This window comes from Sitodiplosis mosellana, unplaced genomic scaffold (genome assembly GCF_009176505.1).
Source record: "Sitodiplosis mosellana isolate CC-2019 unplaced genomic scaffold, AAFC_SMos_1.0 Smas_scaffold_52, whole genome shotgun sequence".
Lineage (NCBI taxonomy): Eukaryota > Metazoa > Arthropoda > Insecta > Diptera > Cecidomyiidae > Sitodiplosis > Sitodiplosis mosellana.
The window spans coordinates 169626-186128 of NW_022595294.1; the positions used below are offsets into that span (position 1 = coordinate 169626).

Here is a 16503-nt window from a genome sequence, read left to right on the forward strand (position 1 = left end):
GTTTGTGACCGAGTATCGAAAAGAAGTAAATCTATAGAATTGTTAAACTGCATCAAGAACAGCTTGAACTATATTGTCTATACTAAATATGAAAAGGAACAAACAAAACAAAGTTTCTCTCAGAAGTTGCATTTTCTGGGCCGTTCAATTTTTTAAGCGCTCAAGACGTTTTGAATATATACTGTTTATCCTCCCGCACGAGCGCGTGCAAGCATAATGATATTTTAGTTCCAAGAGCATCACATATTGTTGCAAAGAAGTGAAAAAATTAATAAGAAATGTTAAGCAATTTTCATTGATATCTGATTTTTATTACGTGTATTTACAGCATCAAGTGTTTTTTTTATTTATATTTATCTGTAGCCCGTAGACAAGTTAAATGAATGTGTTAGTCAGCCAATGGCTGAAAATTGGCCGCCACCTCTCTAATTCATATTAATCACTGACGAATGGCGTTCAACGCAACTATTTTTCCTCAAAATCCTACTGAATCTTATACTCTATGTTATTTGACAAACGAAATTGTGATCTTTAACAGCCAGAAAATCTGTTCTGACACTTCAAATGTGTGCATGAAAAATAATAATAATAAAACTGTTTATTTGTAATGTGCCTTCTAAGCAAGTATAGATTGAATTAAAAAAAAAAAAAAGTAATGAAAAACCACATGAACATATTTAGCAAGGCGCCACGTTCACTTTTCTTTCTGTTTGTTTGTTTTTTGTTTTGTTTTCAAAATACCAACACATTTGATTGAAATAATATTGTTGAGAGCTTATCACAAAATGTATTTATTAATCCGAAATGCAAAGCATGGAGAAGAAGAAAACATGGAAAATATATTATTATTCAAGAGTTTATTTATTATGACTAAGCAACAACAAAAACAAAGAGCAACTTTAACGATTTGTTTTTTTTTTTCTTCTGATTTATCATTTTAAATGTGTAAATAAACAACATTTTATTGAAATAACACTGAATCTTACGGTTTTTTTTTCTCTTTATCTTTGTTGGCTTTTATGGTTTCAATACTGGTGCGGTTAAATGAGACACGTGAATGAATGTCACAGACTGGCTTGAATTGACTCCGATTGCTTCTCATTCTTTCGATTATTTGCTTTATCTTCTAATTTCTTTCAATTGCTTTATCTTTCAATTTTTGCATCGTTGCACAGCATCAAGGTCAACAGCATCAATTGATACTGTTACAGTATAACAGTAGTAAATAAAAGAACAGCTTTTTTCCAGACGAAGTGAATTATATTTTTGAAAAATAATCATTTTTAATGTTGAGAGTAAGTCATTCGATCGAACTGTTTCAACGAGCGATAATTTCTGTTTCAAAAACCCATGTGCATGTGCTATGGTTAAAATGAATAATTTTTGAATGGAAAAGACGATTTGTCATAATCAAAATTGGGAAGAAAAAAAACTTTTTTTCCTTAATTTTTTTTATTCAAGAATTTTCTTTTTTTCGTGGTTTATTTTTCTTTCTCCCTTTTTGATGGGAGTTTTTTTTAGCAATCTCAATCGCTTGCTTTTTACCTATCGCTCAAATGCATAAGTTCAATTCAAATATATGTAAATTGATCTCTTTGCAAATGAGTCAATCGTGTCAAGTCACAAGAATGTACGATGTATGTGTGTTGGCACTTGTTTTACATTTCGCTGCAGTGAAAGCATGGTGCAATTATAAACGTACGGAACACTAGGCGCAACCGGAAAACGATATGATATATTGATATTTACGCATAAACATTAGTTAAAAATCCATTAACGAAAATTGTTTAATATAAAATCGCAAAAATGCCATTTGTTTGGGATGATTTTGAATGGAAATTAGTTGATGATGATGAGCCATACGACAGAGAACGATTCGTTGTGGTAAGAACCCTACATATTGAAATAAACAAATGCCGAAATACTTTTGACTGGCAATGGGGTTTGCAGAAAAGTCACGACTACACTTTGGTATGTATTTGAATACCCACTTTTCATCTTTTCATCATTGAATTATTCGTTATTAATCATTATTGACTCAATTTTCTCAGCCCATTCCAGAATTTTCGGTGAATGAAATTCGTCGGCACACCAGAAAATTCGGTGACATCAAGGTGCGGAAATAGTACGAAATTTCAAAAATGCCGCGTATTTTAGTTACAAAATAAACTCCACTTTACATTGATTTGCTATATACCTCAGTGGCGCTAGTATCGTGAATGGGAGAAATTGACAGCTCTTCTTCCGAAACCTGGGTGACATCGAATCGATTGAAATATTGTCAAATAAGACATCGGCGCATGTGAAATTTTCCAGCGATCATAATTCGTATTTGATGCAATTACAACATGATTTTGATGTGCAGATGAAGAGAAAGCAACCGTTTAAAGTTCGTCCGGCGGATTCATGGAAACAACCATCAGAAAATATTGATCAACCACCGACACACGATTTGGACAACGTTGAACAAACGTCAGAAATATTCACCTTGAACGAAGACTGTCTGTTGCGTGTATGCAAATTCCTGGATCTCGACTCGCTCGTCAATTTGGCCGATGTGTGCAAAATGTTCAAGCGATTATTGGATGAGCGATGTTTCCCGCTTATTCGGACATTCAAATTCATTAACCAGAACAAATACGACTGTAACAATAATTACGATCCACTCCTGTTCTCAACGACATTGGTGAAGATGCGTCGAGCGTTACGTTGCATTGGTCCTTACATCACCGATCTCACCGTTGAAAGCAATTGGGATGACCTAGTATATGGTTTGCAAGATACGATGTTCGCACACGATATTGTCACTAGATTTTTGGAAGTATTGCGCGATAACATTGGAACCAACGTTCGAACAGCACGCTTGTCTGGCTTTTTCATCAGTGAAGATCGTCGAATCGCAATAGTTGCACCAATTCTTCGTGGTTTGGAGGTCTTAGTATTTGGCAGTTACTTAATGGGCTATGCAGCATATACGCATAAGATCGATTTCCAAACCATGTGCCCAGATTTGATAGACTTTGAACTGAAGGGAAATGTGACAATGCCTCAGTGTGACAAACCATGGAAAAATTTGCGACGTTTCGCCGTCATCGAAAGTATTCTGCATGATTACAGACACGAGCTTCAATTATATTTTCAATGGAATCTACAGTTAACGTGCCTGGAATTTGTGGCGGCTAATGAGAAGAAGCGATTTACTCCGTTGATGATGGCAGTCAAACACTTACGTATGGTGGAAAAAATTAGCATATCGAGCTCAGTAGAAGATGAATTTGACGATCCCATAAATAGCCAGGACATCAACAGTTTGCATGCTTTTCAATATTTAACGGAAATCAGTCTGATCGATTTGCATCATGAGCATCTGAAGAGCATTGTCGAGTGTTTGGCTACATTTGATGGGCTACGGAAAATACATCTGGAGAGATTTAATGGTGGTGATATCGAAGGTGAACAATACTATGAACAGTCTTTGGTTGTATTGGCCAAACAGTTTCCACATTTGGAACATTTTCGTCTGCATCGTGTGACGATAAGCCAAGTAAATTTGATTGAATTTGTTCGATTCGCCAGTCAGTGGAAGTCACTTACACTCGATCATTGTAAAATAAACTTTTCCGACGAATTGATTCAAAAATTGGCCAACGTGTTGGAATGCAATCGACAAAAGCCCAGCAACGCTTTGCTATTGGAACTAGGCCAGGCCAATCGTCGTGAAGATGAGTTCAAGCATTTGACTGAGATTGAGAGTGAGTCGGTGCGACAATACCTCCAAATAAAGTCGAAATTTTATGAGCATGATTGTGACAGCCCTCTATGCCCATGGTGCAACGTGCCAGTCTTTTAAGCATTGGAAGGCTGTACCACTACCTTTACATACCTCAGCAAATGCACCACACATATGAAATGAATAAAAACCGATACAAATGTAATTGCTTGTGTTTTTTTTTTAATTTTATCTCAAATTTAAACAATTTTTACTTAAAAACTCAGCTACATCATCACGATGATACATAACTATAGCTTTCTTTTATGATTATCTAATCACGTCGCTTGACGACATGCGGTAAATCGTAGGCGCCTCGAATACACTTGATTTTGACACCGGGTGTGTCTCGCAATCGGGCGATTTTGGCAAGTACAACGTTGTGTTCCTGTAGATTGTGTCCTTCACCGGGCACATAGGCTGTCATCTCTTTACCGGTCGACAGTCTAAGCAGCACACATTTACGATTGGCCGAATTTGGTTTACGTGGTTTCTTGATCAATGTTCGCAGCACAACACCCTTAGCAAATGGCTTGCCATCGAATACTGGCCGCCGCTTTTTATAGCATTTTATGAATGGTTTGTCGTGCATTCGTTGCAATCTCTGTTCACCGGGCAACTCCTCAGGTTTCAGTGACTTCAAATACTCTTCGATGCGCACAGATGTAAGTGGCTTGATTTCATTCAATGGAACGAATTTTCGCTCCACACCTGGAGCCACCAATGTTGAAGACATCGCACGGACATTCTGATGAAGCGATTTTACCGCTGGAATATGGTAAACACATTGGGCAAATTAGTGGACATGGATATAAAAAATAATTTTGTGGAAATAATTTGATGAAAATGAAAAAAATTGTTACGAAAATTCAAAGTTTGAGAGGTTTTTCGACTTTCAATCGCTGGAATTCATTGAAAAATTGTCAAAGTTTGATGAACATTGAATTGAATCCAAAGAAAATCGAAAGTGATAACAAAAAAGGTTCGATTAAGCTGTAATTAAAGATGCAACAATCGTGAATGAATTCATTTTTTCGACTTTTTGATAGGAAAATTGAGTTTTCTTCCACAAAATAGACATTGTTTTGTACAAAATCTCATCAATCCGCACTGGAACTACACATAACCTTAAAGACCATTGAAACTATTTAACTTACTTTGATTTGCAATCAAACCGCTAATCGAAACGGCACGCTTTAGAAAATTCATTTTTGATCGTTCCTTTCCCTGAGAAACACCGACAAATTCAGAGATATTTCAGATTTTCACGTGAATTTGAATAAAATTACACTTTTTTTCTTAGATCATATTCGCAACACAACTTTCAATGTTGTTCCGAATGACAGACGGAGAATTGTCAAATCGTTTCATTGACATTGAATTTGGAAGAGGCCTTTATTGGATTCACATTGAGTGTAGTTGGTGTCTAAACTAAAACACACACATGAAATCCATTCGGTGTACGAACAATTTTTTTTAATCTTTCAGTCCAATGGAGTTGGAATTGTTCATCATCTTTTCATAAGCTGCAATTTAAGTAAGGAAAAAAATCAATTCTCAATTGAAGGAAGAAAACTTTAATAGTTTAATCAACTGAACCACGTAGAAAAGTGTCTAATCTCCTCAATTGTCCACCAGGTGGCGACTGAGTCAGCTTGAGAGCTTCAGAGTTGTCACTGTCACATTCTAATCGCAGAAAATAGTGCATAAAACAACAAGCCGCCGAAGATTTCGTGTATTTCACAAACAAATGTTTATTATCACCTAAATTGTCGTATTAAATTCTTGTAAAACTCTTTAAACAGCTTCAAAAAATGGACGATAAAAAGAAGAACAAGCGATCGGTGAGTTGAATTTTTAATTTTTTAGGTAAATTTGCAGAAAAAATCGATTTGTTCGAATATTAATGAGTCTGATGAAACAGAATGAGCAAAGTTTTGATGAGAAAACAGCAGTTTTTTTCGAAGAAAAGCAATTATTTCGGCTAATTTTTCAATGATTTAGCATAAATCTGATGGAAACGAAGTTTATGCCAAAAATATTGTTCATTCTTGATAATACACACGATGTTTTGGCATTTTTTTCTTCAAAAAGACAACACAAACGTCACCAAAATTGCAATCAATAATAAAGATCCAACAATCAGCGACGCTAATGACGAAGATATTCGTGAATTTAGAAGATTTGTCACTAAAAATTCGTCTTCTACTTATTATCAAAATTGACATTTTCTCTGCTTTATCCCAATCAGAAAGAGGAGATCGCGAAGGAGTTTGAGTTGCCGGAGCGAAAGAGTAAAATTGCAACGATTATGAAGCATGATGAAGAAGCGTATTGCATATGTCGGTCATCTGATTGCTCCAGATTTATGATGTGAGTATATTTGACGAGGGAAGATACACGAAAAAAGTGGTATTTTGAATTGAAATGGATGAAATTCGTTGATGAACGAAATTTTGTCAACAAAGCAGAGTCAAAAAATCAAATTTCTTTGCAGTTCGAATCGACTTCTCCATATCTAATTCTCAATCATTCTAACCCATTCTCCTCTATTCCCAGAGCCTGCGATGCATGTGAAGAATGGTATCACGGTGACTGTATCAATGTCACTGAAAAAGAGGCAAAGCACATAAAGCACTACTACTGCCTGTCGTGCAAAGAGGCCGATCCAACGTTACAAACAGTATTCCGTGCAGTGCCTGTTGCCGTGGCTGGTATCACTGCCGAGGACCGAAAAGCAAAAAAGATGGCAAAAGAAGCAAAAACACGTGAAAAAGAGAAGAACCGTGACGGTGATCGAAAGAAGGAAAAGAAAGAACGAGCTATCAAGTTAAAGGAACGTTGTGGCACATGTTCAGGTTGTACCGCTCCGAGTTGTGGTGAATGTAATGCATGCGTTAGTCGTCAACCGGGTCGGAAGCATCGTTGTGAGCGTCGCATATGCTTGAATTTCAATTTAAAGAAGGAAAAAGCCGCTTCACGTACAAAGCGTCGTCGTCGTTCGCCGAGTCCGGAGGTATTCATCAATCCCAATCTTGAAGGTGATCGTCAATGCTACGGCCCAAACTGTCAAATGACAGCTCGACCACAATCCAAATATTGTTCCGATGCTTGTGGCCTAAAACTCGCCACCAGTCGCATTTATCAAGTTCTACCGCAGCGAATCCAAGAGTGGAACCTATCGCCGTGTGTCGGCGAAGAGAAAAACATCAAACAATTGGAAGTGATTCGTGCAAAACAGTCCACCGTTCGTGCGACACTAGGCGAATTGGACAAACGACAAAAAGAATTGGATTTGCTGGTCGAACGTGCCAAACACTGTACACTCGATCCAAAAGCACTGGAAAGCGCCGAAGAAGATGAAATGTCAATGTATTGCATCACATGCGGCCATGAAATTCACTCACGAACCGCCATTCGACACATGGAAAAATGCTTCAACAAATATGAAAGCCAAGCGAGTTTTGGCAGCATTTTTAAAACTCGACTCGAGGGCAACTCCATGTTTTGTGACTTTTACAATCCAGCCAGTAACACGTATTGCAAACGATTGCGCGTTCTGTGCCCGGAACATTGTAAGGATCCGAAAGTTAGCGACGCAGACGTTTGTGGGTGTCCATTGGTGAAGAATGTCTTCGAATTGACCGGGGAATTTTGTCGTGCACCGAAGAAGCATTGCTTCAAGCATTATGTTTGGGAAAAGATTCGAAGGGCGGAAATCGATTTGGAACGCGTCCGTGAATACTTGAAATTAGACGAGCTCATGGATCAAGAACGACAAGTTCGAGCTGCGATGACTTCCAGAGCTAATGTGCTTGGGCTTATGCTTCATTCTACTTATAACCACGATGTTATGGAAAGACTCTGCCGACAATCCCAACGACAACAATAATTTTTTTTTTACATTTTTTACGTTTTTTCCTTGGAAATAAATGCATATTGAATTTAAATTTTATTCGATGTGTTTTTAATTACATTATTTTAGTTTATAAAGAAAATTTTAGAAAATAAACAATTTAAAGTCGAGGAGAATCGTGTTTTAGGCAAAAATCGGCTCAAGTGGCGGCTCCAAGTCACATTTATCATGGTTGTACAACAGCTTGAAGATTCCTGTACCAATTGACGCTGGCATTCCCAGAATAATGCGCTCGGATACACCATCCACTGCGTCTGTTTGACCGTAGTAGGCTGCATCGAACAAGTGATCTGCCGTTTTCTCAAACTGAAAGAGAGACATTTGGGTAAAAATTAGATTTTTTCGCACTGTTCCTTCAAAAATATGTTGAATTGAGATGAAAACACGATTGAATTTGTTAAAATTTTATCGAATTTGATAAAATATAAAGAAAATAATTGAAATTGTATGCAAAAGAAGAAGCAAGAAATAAAATTAGAAAAACAATTCCACAAAATTCAAAGAATTCGCTTGAAAAATGAAAAAAAATACAGAACCAAAATTTTCTTCAGGAATTTTTCCCCCTTACCGACGCCAAATTAAAAACGGACTCCCTCATCTTGGCCAAACCATGCCTGGTAATACCGAGCACTTCACCGCGGCTGGTCATTTGGCTGGCCAAAAGCATAATATGTCGGTGATCGACTGTCATGCCGTGACCTTCCATCACGTCGGTGATTTCGTTCATGATTGTTGTTCGAGCCGCTTCAATGCCTAGCGTTTGGTACACCTCCCAAATGTTATTGCTCTTTGTCTTGTGGCCAATTATACCGTACGTTGCCATCACTTGACCCAATCCAGTTCCTTCGACACATAATTTGTAACTATCCGGTTTTGTTGTGTCATCAACAGCAATTACGGCACGGGAGACATTCTGAAAACCAGCAATCACCACATTCGGAATGGCGTTGACTAATCGAGACAATTCAGCATTCAAAGCATGACCGTGTTTCGTTGAATCCGGCCGCACCAAAATCAATGAGGGACCACAAATCATCACATTGTGAGGTTTAAGCCGAAGTTTTGATGTACAAATTCTGGAAAGAAACAAAATTTTAGATGATTTTTTTTTTTGGAAATTTTACAAAAATTTGAGAAATAATCTTCTTTTGCCAAGAGAAGAATTCTAAAAATAATATTGTCGAACTAATGGAAAGAAAATACTTGATGGAAAATTAGAAAGTGAAATGTATTGAAAATTGAATTTTTTTTAATACAAATTGAAAAAAAATTAAGGCAAAAAAATTGAAGAATGAAACTTTCAGGAAGAAAAATTGATTCAGCCAACAAAAAATCCGAGAATAAATTTTTCATGTTGAAAAATTATAAAATGACGTTTTCAAACCAAAATATTCAAAAATAAATATTCTGCGCAGGGAAAAAAATGTCCAAATAAGCATTTCAACAACAAAATTTGGCAAATAAAATTCTAAGGCAAACAAGAGTTTAAAAATTGAATCTTACGAATATTGAATGGTTTCTGCGTTCACTTCCAAGCCCAACACTCGAATACGGTCCAAGTCCAATTTGATCACCAAAAAACAATCAGTCGGTTTATAGACTTCTTCGATGAAAGACGATACCTGAAATGGAATGAAATATTTTTAGCATTTTTATTTCCTTTTTCAATGAAAACTATCGACAATGAATTATTTTGATTTATCAATTAAAATCAATTTCATTGATGAGATCCATTTTGAATGAAAATGTCGTTTAATCAAATTACCAATTAAAAAAAAAAATAGGTAAAAGACAAGATGGCAAAAATAATTCTAGATTTGCGATAAAAATTGTCAATTAAAATCGAAATAAAAAAAAATTCAAAATGAGTCGAAAATTCTCCAAACAAACCAAACTACTTTTTCGTCTATTTTTTTCTATTTCTATTTCGAGCAACAAAAACTTCCTAAGTATCTTACCTCCCCTAGCGTCGTTTTTTCAATGCGAGCCTTAATCTTTCGTGCATATTCCATATCATATCTGTTGATAATCTCGGCTGTGATTACCGGCGTCGAAATCATTTTACTGGCGTTGATAATTTCCACAATACGCGGTACACCCTGTGTGATGTTCATCGAAGCAACACCAGCAAAATGAAAAGTTTTCAATGTCATCTGTGTGCCGGGCTCACCGATTGACTGTGCAGCCAATGCTCCCACCGCTGTGCCTGGTTCCGTAACAGCCAAATTATATTTATCTTTGACCGATTCTAAAAATTTATAGATTTGTCCAGTGGTGGTTCGTTCGATTTCTTGCACCACTGCTGATTTGCATGCACTGTATCGATCTTGTATCAAAGTCAATCGTTCCGCGTACTTTTCCAAAAAGCCCAATGATTCTTTCTTGAAATCATTTCGTGCGTCTTGGAATTCTTTAGTCTCAAGTATTTTGGTGGCAGTTGGAATAATTGCATCGCCGCGCAGCGGATTCTCATCTCGACAAGGGTGTTTTGCTCGTAAATGCATCATTTCTCGCACCAAGTCAACGGGTTTATTTTTTGTTTCCATGAATACTGGATCCAAACCATCACCACCGTAGATGAACTCGACGATTTCACCGATGGCATTTCGCACTGAGCCATCGTAATGAACGACTAAATCTTCCAAACACTTTACCAACCGACGTTGTAAGTAACCAGTTTCAGCGGTTTTAACAGCGGTATCAACCAAACCTTCACGTCCAGCCATCGTGTGGAAAAAGAACTCGGTGGGCGTTAGTCCAGAGTAGAAACTGTTTTGAACGAAACCACGAGCAGCTGGTACGGCGGAGAATTTTTCGAAATGTGGCAACGCACGATCTTCGAAACCATTTGGCACACGTTTTCCGTTAATGGCCTGCTGACCCACACAGGCAATCATCTGAGATATATTGATGTTGGATCCTTTTGATCCCGATTGGGCCATGATCAATGCACTATTCGTTGGGTGCAACTCACGGAAACACGCTTTTGCTGCCAGTTCACGAATACTTGACAACTCTTTCAGAATTACCGCTTCCAATGTTTCCTCTGGCGAACAACCCGGCTGACATTGCAACGTCCCTTTTTTCATCTCGTTAATGTAATTGTCACACTTTTCATAACCCTTTTCGAGCAACAGCTGCTTTTCTTCGAGCAGCCGCTTACTTGGCGTTACATCACCGATTCCGAATGAAAAACCACGATTCATCATGAAGTATGAAGCCATCTGGAATGAAGGAGGGTGATTTTTTTTAGATAAATACAATAAGGTGGAAAATTTGTATGACAAATTTGTAAAATTTTAAATTTTACACTCTTTCAGTCTCTCTTTGAAATCATGAAGAGAAAAACGAAAAAATAAAGTAAAGGAAAGCTCTTCGAAAAAACAAATTGAAATAAATCTTACCCTAGCCAAACGCCACATAGCTTTTGTCGATGGTTTTTCACCAAAATCTCGCAGAATCACGTAGAAAATACTACTTTTTGTGCCTGAACCCAATGTACTCTTGTCCATTGAACCGCACATCAGTTCCGAATTTCGAATGACCACATCTAAAATGGAAGAATTTTTTTCCCCATCAAAATGTGAATAATTTTAATAGTAATTCTATTATAATTTTAACAATTCAATCAACATGTCAATAATTTTCAAATGATCAATATTTTTTGACATAAAAACTATTATTTGGTTCAACATCCGACAACGAACGCTAAAGTTCAAACAAAAGCCTGACTCAATTTCTAATCAAAATAAATGAAAATAAGCCAATCACTTACATGAATCCTTAACGCATAAGTCCTTGTTGTTTGTGTAATTTTTGCCTCTCGTTTCTAAATTGGAAATAACTGGATCGTCTTTGTTTGGTCGAAGGAGCAAATTGAACACCTGAAATATTTCAATGATGAAAAATGATTGAGAAAAAGTAGACAAATTTAATGTAATAAAAATAACTATTGCAAATTTCATCTTTTTTCACAAAAAATTTAAAATGATTGCAAAAAATGCTCGATAAAAGAATGTTAATAATAATCTGTAAAAAAATTGCCATCAACGATTTCAACAAAATCGATAAAAAATGCAGCAAAAATCCAAAAAGAAAAATCTTGTAAAATCGTTCGGAGAAATTCAATTGATTTTAAACGAAATGTATTTGAGTTCGATTATACGGAGTTCGTACTATGGATCTAAATAAGTCCTTTTAGTTGAAAAATGTCACTTGTTTTGTAAAACAACAATAAAAAGGTGTACAAAAAAGGCAAATGCATACCTGTTTCCCGGTCCACAATCGTCTCGGCTTCAGAATGGCTGGTTTGGGAATATCAATGGTGATATTCGAGTCTGGTCCGGCCAAAAGGCAAGCAGCGAGTTGCATAACTTGTTCCTTGGTCAAGAATTCATCTTTCTGTGTAAGTAAATAGCCTCCGGTAATAAAATCTTGTGTAGCAGCAATGAGCATTTCTCCATTTTTCGGTGTGACTAAATTCGATTGATTGCCCATCAAAACAAGTGCTTCAGCTCGAGCCTCTTCAGTTTGTGGAAGATGCAGATTCATTTCGTCTCCATCAAAATCGGCATTGTACGGTGTGCAAGCACACTCATTGAATCGAAAAGTTCGCTGTTGTTGAACTTTGGCCCGATGTGACATGATACTCATTTTGTGCAAACTCGGTTGTCGATTGAACAGAACGATGTCATCATCGGTCAAGTGGCGTTCAACAATGTCACCACATTTCAACTCTTGTGCGACTTTCTCTCGATTACCATAAGCCAAATACTTTTTGAACGTCAGCCCTTTCTGCTGCACATAGTTTGCACCTGGATGTTTTTCGGTGCCATTTCTTACAAGCTGCTTCATCCGCTGAAGATTCGCTGGATTCACTTTTTCAGGGTAGGTAAGAATTTTGGCCACTCGCTCGGGCACACCCACTTGATGGATCATAAGATTTGGATCCGGCGAGATTACAGTACGACCAGAGAAATCGACACGCTTGCCAGATAAATTGCCACGGAAACGACCCTGTTTGCCTTTTAACCGCTGCACTATGCCACGCGATGATTTTTTGGGCTGGAAGAAATGGGTTGAATGATTGAAAATCACGAAAAACAAATTAAAGCGATTTTTCACCAAATTCTTCAACTCACCAACATCGTCATCGGAATGCCCGACACCTCGCTGTTGAAATACAACGAAACATGCAATTGCAAAAAGTCCCAATCCTCTTGGACTTGTTCGATTTTATGACCGCTGGTCATGTGCTTATTGATAACGTCATTGATGAGTAAAATTTCGCTCTGCTTCATCGTCAAGTCATCTTCCGTTGTTCCGGCTTTGATTTCTGATACGACGCTTGGCCGAATACAAACTGGTGGCACAAAGACGCGTGTTACGATCAAATTGGCTGGATTTGCATCGGCAGAAGTCATTCCAAGCAGTGGCACATCGGATTTTGGGATTCGTTTGAATAAATCCAACACTTGCAATGGATTCAATTCACAAATTAGGGCACCTGGTCCAATCATTGCTGCCAACTCTCGATTTCTCACGGTCGCCTCTTGTAGCTCGTTTAGCTGCTCTTGCATGATAGGATCGGTGGTTTTCTTTCCGCGAAATGGCTCATGCAATATCTTCATCAAACCAGGCCCTTTTTTGACCGGCCCATTAATTGCACCGCAATGTGGACATTTCGTGTGTTTCTTTGCTTTGCCCAGAATTTGTGAGGTTATCGACTTTTTCGCCAAGTATGACAAATTTTGACTTAGCAAACGACGGCCGTACGTTTGCTTGTCGATGTCTTTTAACATCACACGTGCACATGTCTAGAATAAGAAAGGAGAATTCAGAAAAAATATTCAGAATTTGTCAAATGCTCATGAAAAAAAAATCAATTTTTGTGTTGAAGAATATGAATTTTTGGATATATATTGGAATTTTTGGTTGTGAATACTCTTTTAAGTCTATTTTTCTGCTTGAAGTCGACTTTTTTTCATTCACAAATCATTTTTTTTTCATGAAATTCTAAATTTTTGTCATAAAAACTGGAATTTTTGTCCGGAAAAAAATCAAATTTTGTTGGTTAACAAACTCACAATTTATACCAATTCCACAACAAAGATCGAAAATAACTCACCTTGCAAATGGCTTGAAGAATCTGGATGGTTGATCGAAAGTGGCCGACGTGATAAACGGGCAGTGCTAAATCCAAATAGCCAAAATGACCGACACATTCATTCAATCCTTGGTTGCAAGTCGAGCAGAGCGCGTCTTTTTGGCTCACACCCTAAAATGTCATTGTTCAGAGCGCAAAGAGAGAGAAAATTATCAGTCAATTTTTATATGTCAGTCACTAGTTTTTGTTGTAATGCCGAACCAAACATTGAAACTTCGTATTTACCATTTGTCGATCCAGCACACCGTACGGCACTGGTTGCCGACCATCATTATACAAATTCTTAGATACAATCCGAATGTGAGCCTCTTGTTGAATCTCCTCCGGGCTGTCGATTCCAAACTGGACGTGTGATCTATACACAGAAAAGATGTGTTGTTGAATGTGTTTCTTTGCCACATATTTTTAAATTAAAAATTTCAACACAATTCCCCGAAAAAAACTTATCACACTTACATCTTTTTAATCACATCCGCCTCCCGAAACTGTTCCTTCGGCATTTTGCCACGATTTTAACGAGTGAACTAAAGAAAAAACAGTAAATTTCGCTGATTTTTCATATGAACGCATGCAACCACATTGTTTTCATTTGCTTGTGACGTTTCAATAAAAAGCCGCATTTGACAGCTGTCAACCGAACGGCTTTGTCTAAGGTGCGACGAAAGATGTCAATGGATTTGACAAAACAACGCGCCGAGATTGAAAAAGTCGAAATGATTCAATGGATTTTTGGTTCAAATGAAAATATTTTTTTAAATATTTTCTCTCCCTTTATCACCTGACAAAGAAAAGGTTTTATCTATTAACTACACCATGTTCACATTTCAATTTCAGATGAAATTGAAGTGACCAAAAATGTAAATGATGTGGTTAATAAACAAACATTTTCTTAGTCAGGTGTGAATATGAAACGAAAGTGAACTGTTCGTTGAACATTTTTGGCAGAACAACATTTGTCTCGACAGTCAGTGCAAGAGAAAAAGCGTAATTTGTAGGTATTTGATTGGGAATTTAAATTCCTTGAGTAAATTCACTGAATTTTGTTCTAATAAATGAATAGTCGCTTTGAAAATATGGAATTTATTGTTGCTTTAAATATATTTATGACAAAAAGGAAAGATTGTGTTTTTGTTTATTTTATGTATTTGTGTCTTGAAATTTGTTAACATGTCAATGGTAGTTTCGTTTTCTATTTTGGAAAAAAATGAGACAAATTCCAATGTTGAATTATCGATGTTATGATTTCGATTTTTATGTATGCATGAGGCGAATATTAAAAAAATGGAAGCTTTATTCTTCAGATTTCACGAAGATCAATTGTTTGACTAGTCCTTGATCAACAGTTGTACGGATTCTATTTGAACGAATTGAATTTCCTTGACTTAAATGATACCATGCATTCATCTTGTGGAATTCAATTTCAACGCCTTGTTCCATTTGTACCTTGGGCTTCATGGTCATCAAAGTGTAGCAGCCATCAAAATTAAATTTAAAAGTAATATTATACTTCAGATCTGGTCGAATGACGATTGGTGTTGAAAGGTGGACAATGGTTCCATGCGATGAATGAAGAATCACTTGTGCATCATAAATTATCTTATTGTTGTTTCCAATGTACCTTCCATTCCTTTCCCCATTACAACGTTCATTTGAAAGTTCGATCACATTCATTTCAGCTGGTATGGTATTTGTAGAATGTGCTGCATTTGATGTAGATTTATTACATTCAAATTCGGAATGAAACAGTTCATTACATTGAATTGCTTTCAGAAGTAGTGCACAATTGGATGAAAAAACAGTATCATCTCGCGAATTTTGAAAAGGATATATTTTGTGGTCCAAGCAAGTTGGGTCAATTCGATCACAAATGAGCTGATCAGTGTTTTTGTTCAGCTTTAGGACCGCCATGCGTGCATTCCGATTGAATTTCGGTGGTTGATAATCCATTGATGCGATCATTCCGAAAATATCTTTGCACTCCTCTGTTGAAAACATTTTTTCATATGCACGATAACGCATGAAGAATTTTTCGGCCGTCATATCGCCAAAACGGATCTCGTAGAACAGGTCACCCAACTGGTTGCGTAGATTCTGCATATTCGTTTCGTCCAATCCCTTCTGAATGCAGGCAGCTTTAGCCCATGCCACACATCCATCAAACACCATCGATTCATCACAGTTCAGTGATTCCAACTGTAGGATGCGAGCCAAGACATTTGATCCACATGTCAGAAAGCCATTCGACTTGAATATTTCTTTCGGGTTCTCGCTGATTTTCTGTTCACATAACTTCATCAAACGATCTTGTTCGAAGAGAATGGCCAGTTCAAATCCCCAGCACATGTTGTCCAATGTAAGTGTTTCCTCAGAGAAATTCGAACTAGCCATGCAACAATCGTCGACCATGTATTGTTTGCCGAGGTTCCAGACATCGGCCACATTATCCGCCGTCAATTTTACCGTTCCAAGGTAGAAGAATTGCAAAAACTCCTTGAACGCCTCGGGAGTTGAGTCGACGATTGGAATGTCACCTTCTTGCTTGGCCGGACCATAGAACATCGCATCGAACGCCTCGCTGTTGGCCGATAGAATGCTTTTGTGTGCCGGAATTTTCACGGTGTCTTCATCATCGGATTCAAATACGAAGAACAC

At 37.3% G+C, this 16503-nt stretch overlaps 5 protein-coding genes across 5 annotated transcripts; 2 read left to right on the plus strand and 3 right to left on the minus strand.

Moving 5' to 3' along the window:
• The first annotated feature begins 1504 nt into the window (after positions 1-1504).
• LOC129570322 (uncharacterized) lies at positions 1505-3935 on the plus strand. Its single transcript, XM_055449882.1, has 2 exons — positions 1505-1971; positions 2052-3935. The coding sequence occupies exon 2, from the start codon at positions 2336-2338 to the stop codon at positions 3848-3850; it is 1515 nt and encodes a 504-aa protein (XP_055305857.1). The 5' UTR covers positions 1505-1971; positions 2052-2335; the 3' UTR covers positions 3851-3935.
• LOC129570323 (40S ribosomal protein S12, mitochondrial) lies at positions 3933-5112 on the minus strand. Its single transcript, XM_055449883.1, has 2 exons — positions 4927-5112; positions 3933-4537 (listed from the first exon to the last, which is right to left on the minus strand). Exons 1-2 carry the CDS (start codon positions 4976-4978, stop codon positions 4044-4046), a joined length of 546 nt encoding a protein of 181 aa, XP_055305858.1. The 5' UTR covers positions 4979-5112; the 3' UTR covers positions 3933-4043.
• A 28-nt stretch (positions 5113-5140) lies between these two features.
• On the plus strand, positions 5141-7724 carry LOC129570321 (CXXC-type zinc finger protein 1-like). Its single transcript, XM_055449881.1, has 3 exons — positions 5141-5613; positions 6021-6142; positions 6329-7724. The coding sequence occupies exons 1-3, from the start codon at positions 5584-5586 to the stop codon at positions 7659-7661; spliced, it is 1485 nt and encodes a 494-aa protein (XP_055305856.1). The 5' UTR covers positions 5141-5583; the 3' UTR covers positions 7662-7724.
• On the minus strand, positions 7714-14467 carry LOC129570318 (DNA-directed RNA polymerase III subunit RPC1). Its single transcript, XM_055449877.1, has 11 exons — positions 14308-14467; positions 14077-14206; positions 13813-13962; positions 12827-13501; positions 11952-12749; positions 11461-11569; positions 11090-11235; positions 9644-10909; positions 9189-9307; positions 8254-8761; positions 7714-7991 (listed from the first exon to the last, which is right to left on the minus strand). Exons 1-11 carry the CDS (start codon positions 14349-14351, stop codon positions 7809-7811), a joined length of 4128 nt encoding a protein of 1375 aa, XP_055305852.1. The 5' UTR covers positions 14352-14467; the 3' UTR covers positions 7714-7808.
• Positions 14468-15141: 674 nt separating this feature from the next.
• LOC129570303 (uncharacterized) lies at positions 15142-16410 on the minus strand. Its single transcript, XM_055449858.1, has one exon. The coding sequence runs from the start codon at positions 16408-16410 to the stop codon at positions 15142-15144; it is 1269 nt and encodes a 422-aa protein (XP_055305833.1).
• Positions 16411-16503: the final 93 nt, after the last annotated feature.

Bases quoted from the DNA above. Each gene is read 5' to 3' on its own strand.
- LOC129570322 (XM_055449882.1), top strand. From the start codon at position 2,336: ATGCAATTACAACATGATTTTGATGTGCAGATGAAGAGAAAGCAACCG.
- LOC129570323 (XM_055449883.1), bottom strand. From the start codon at position 4,978: ATGAATTTTCTAAAGCGTGCCGTTTCGATTAGCGGTTTGATTGCAAAT. The intron at 4,538-4,926 runs GTAAGTTAAATA...ACCATATTCCAG, and splicing joins CGGTTTGATTGCAAATCAAA to CGGTAAAATCGCTTCATCAG.
- LOC129570321 (XM_055449881.1), top strand. From the start codon at position 5,584: ATGGACGATAAAAAGAAGAACAAGCGATCG. The intron at 5,614-6,020 runs GTGAGTTGAATT...TATCCCAATCAG, and splicing joins AAAAGAAGAACAAGCGATCG to AAAGAGGAGATCGCGAAGGA. The intron at 6,143-6,328 runs GTGAGTATATTT...CTCTATTCCCAG, and splicing joins GATTGCTCCAGATTTATGAT to AGCCTGCGATGCATGTGAAG.
- LOC129570318 (XM_055449877.1), bottom strand. From the start codon at position 14,351: ATGCCGAAGGAACAGTTTCGGGAGGCGGATGTGATTAAAAAGAT. The intron at 13,963-14,076 runs GTAAATACGAAG...ATGACATTTTAG, and splicing joins GTGTGCTGGATCGACAAATG to GGTGTGAGCCAAAAAGACGC. The intron at 7,992-8,253 runs GTAAGGGGGAAA...TCTCTCTTTCAG, and splicing joins CCGTTTTTAATTTGGCGTCG to TTTGAGAAAACGGCAGATCA.
- LOC129570303 (XM_055449858.1), bottom strand. From the start codon at position 16,410: ATGTTCTATGGTCCGGCCAAGCAAGAAGGTGACATTCCAATCGTCGAC.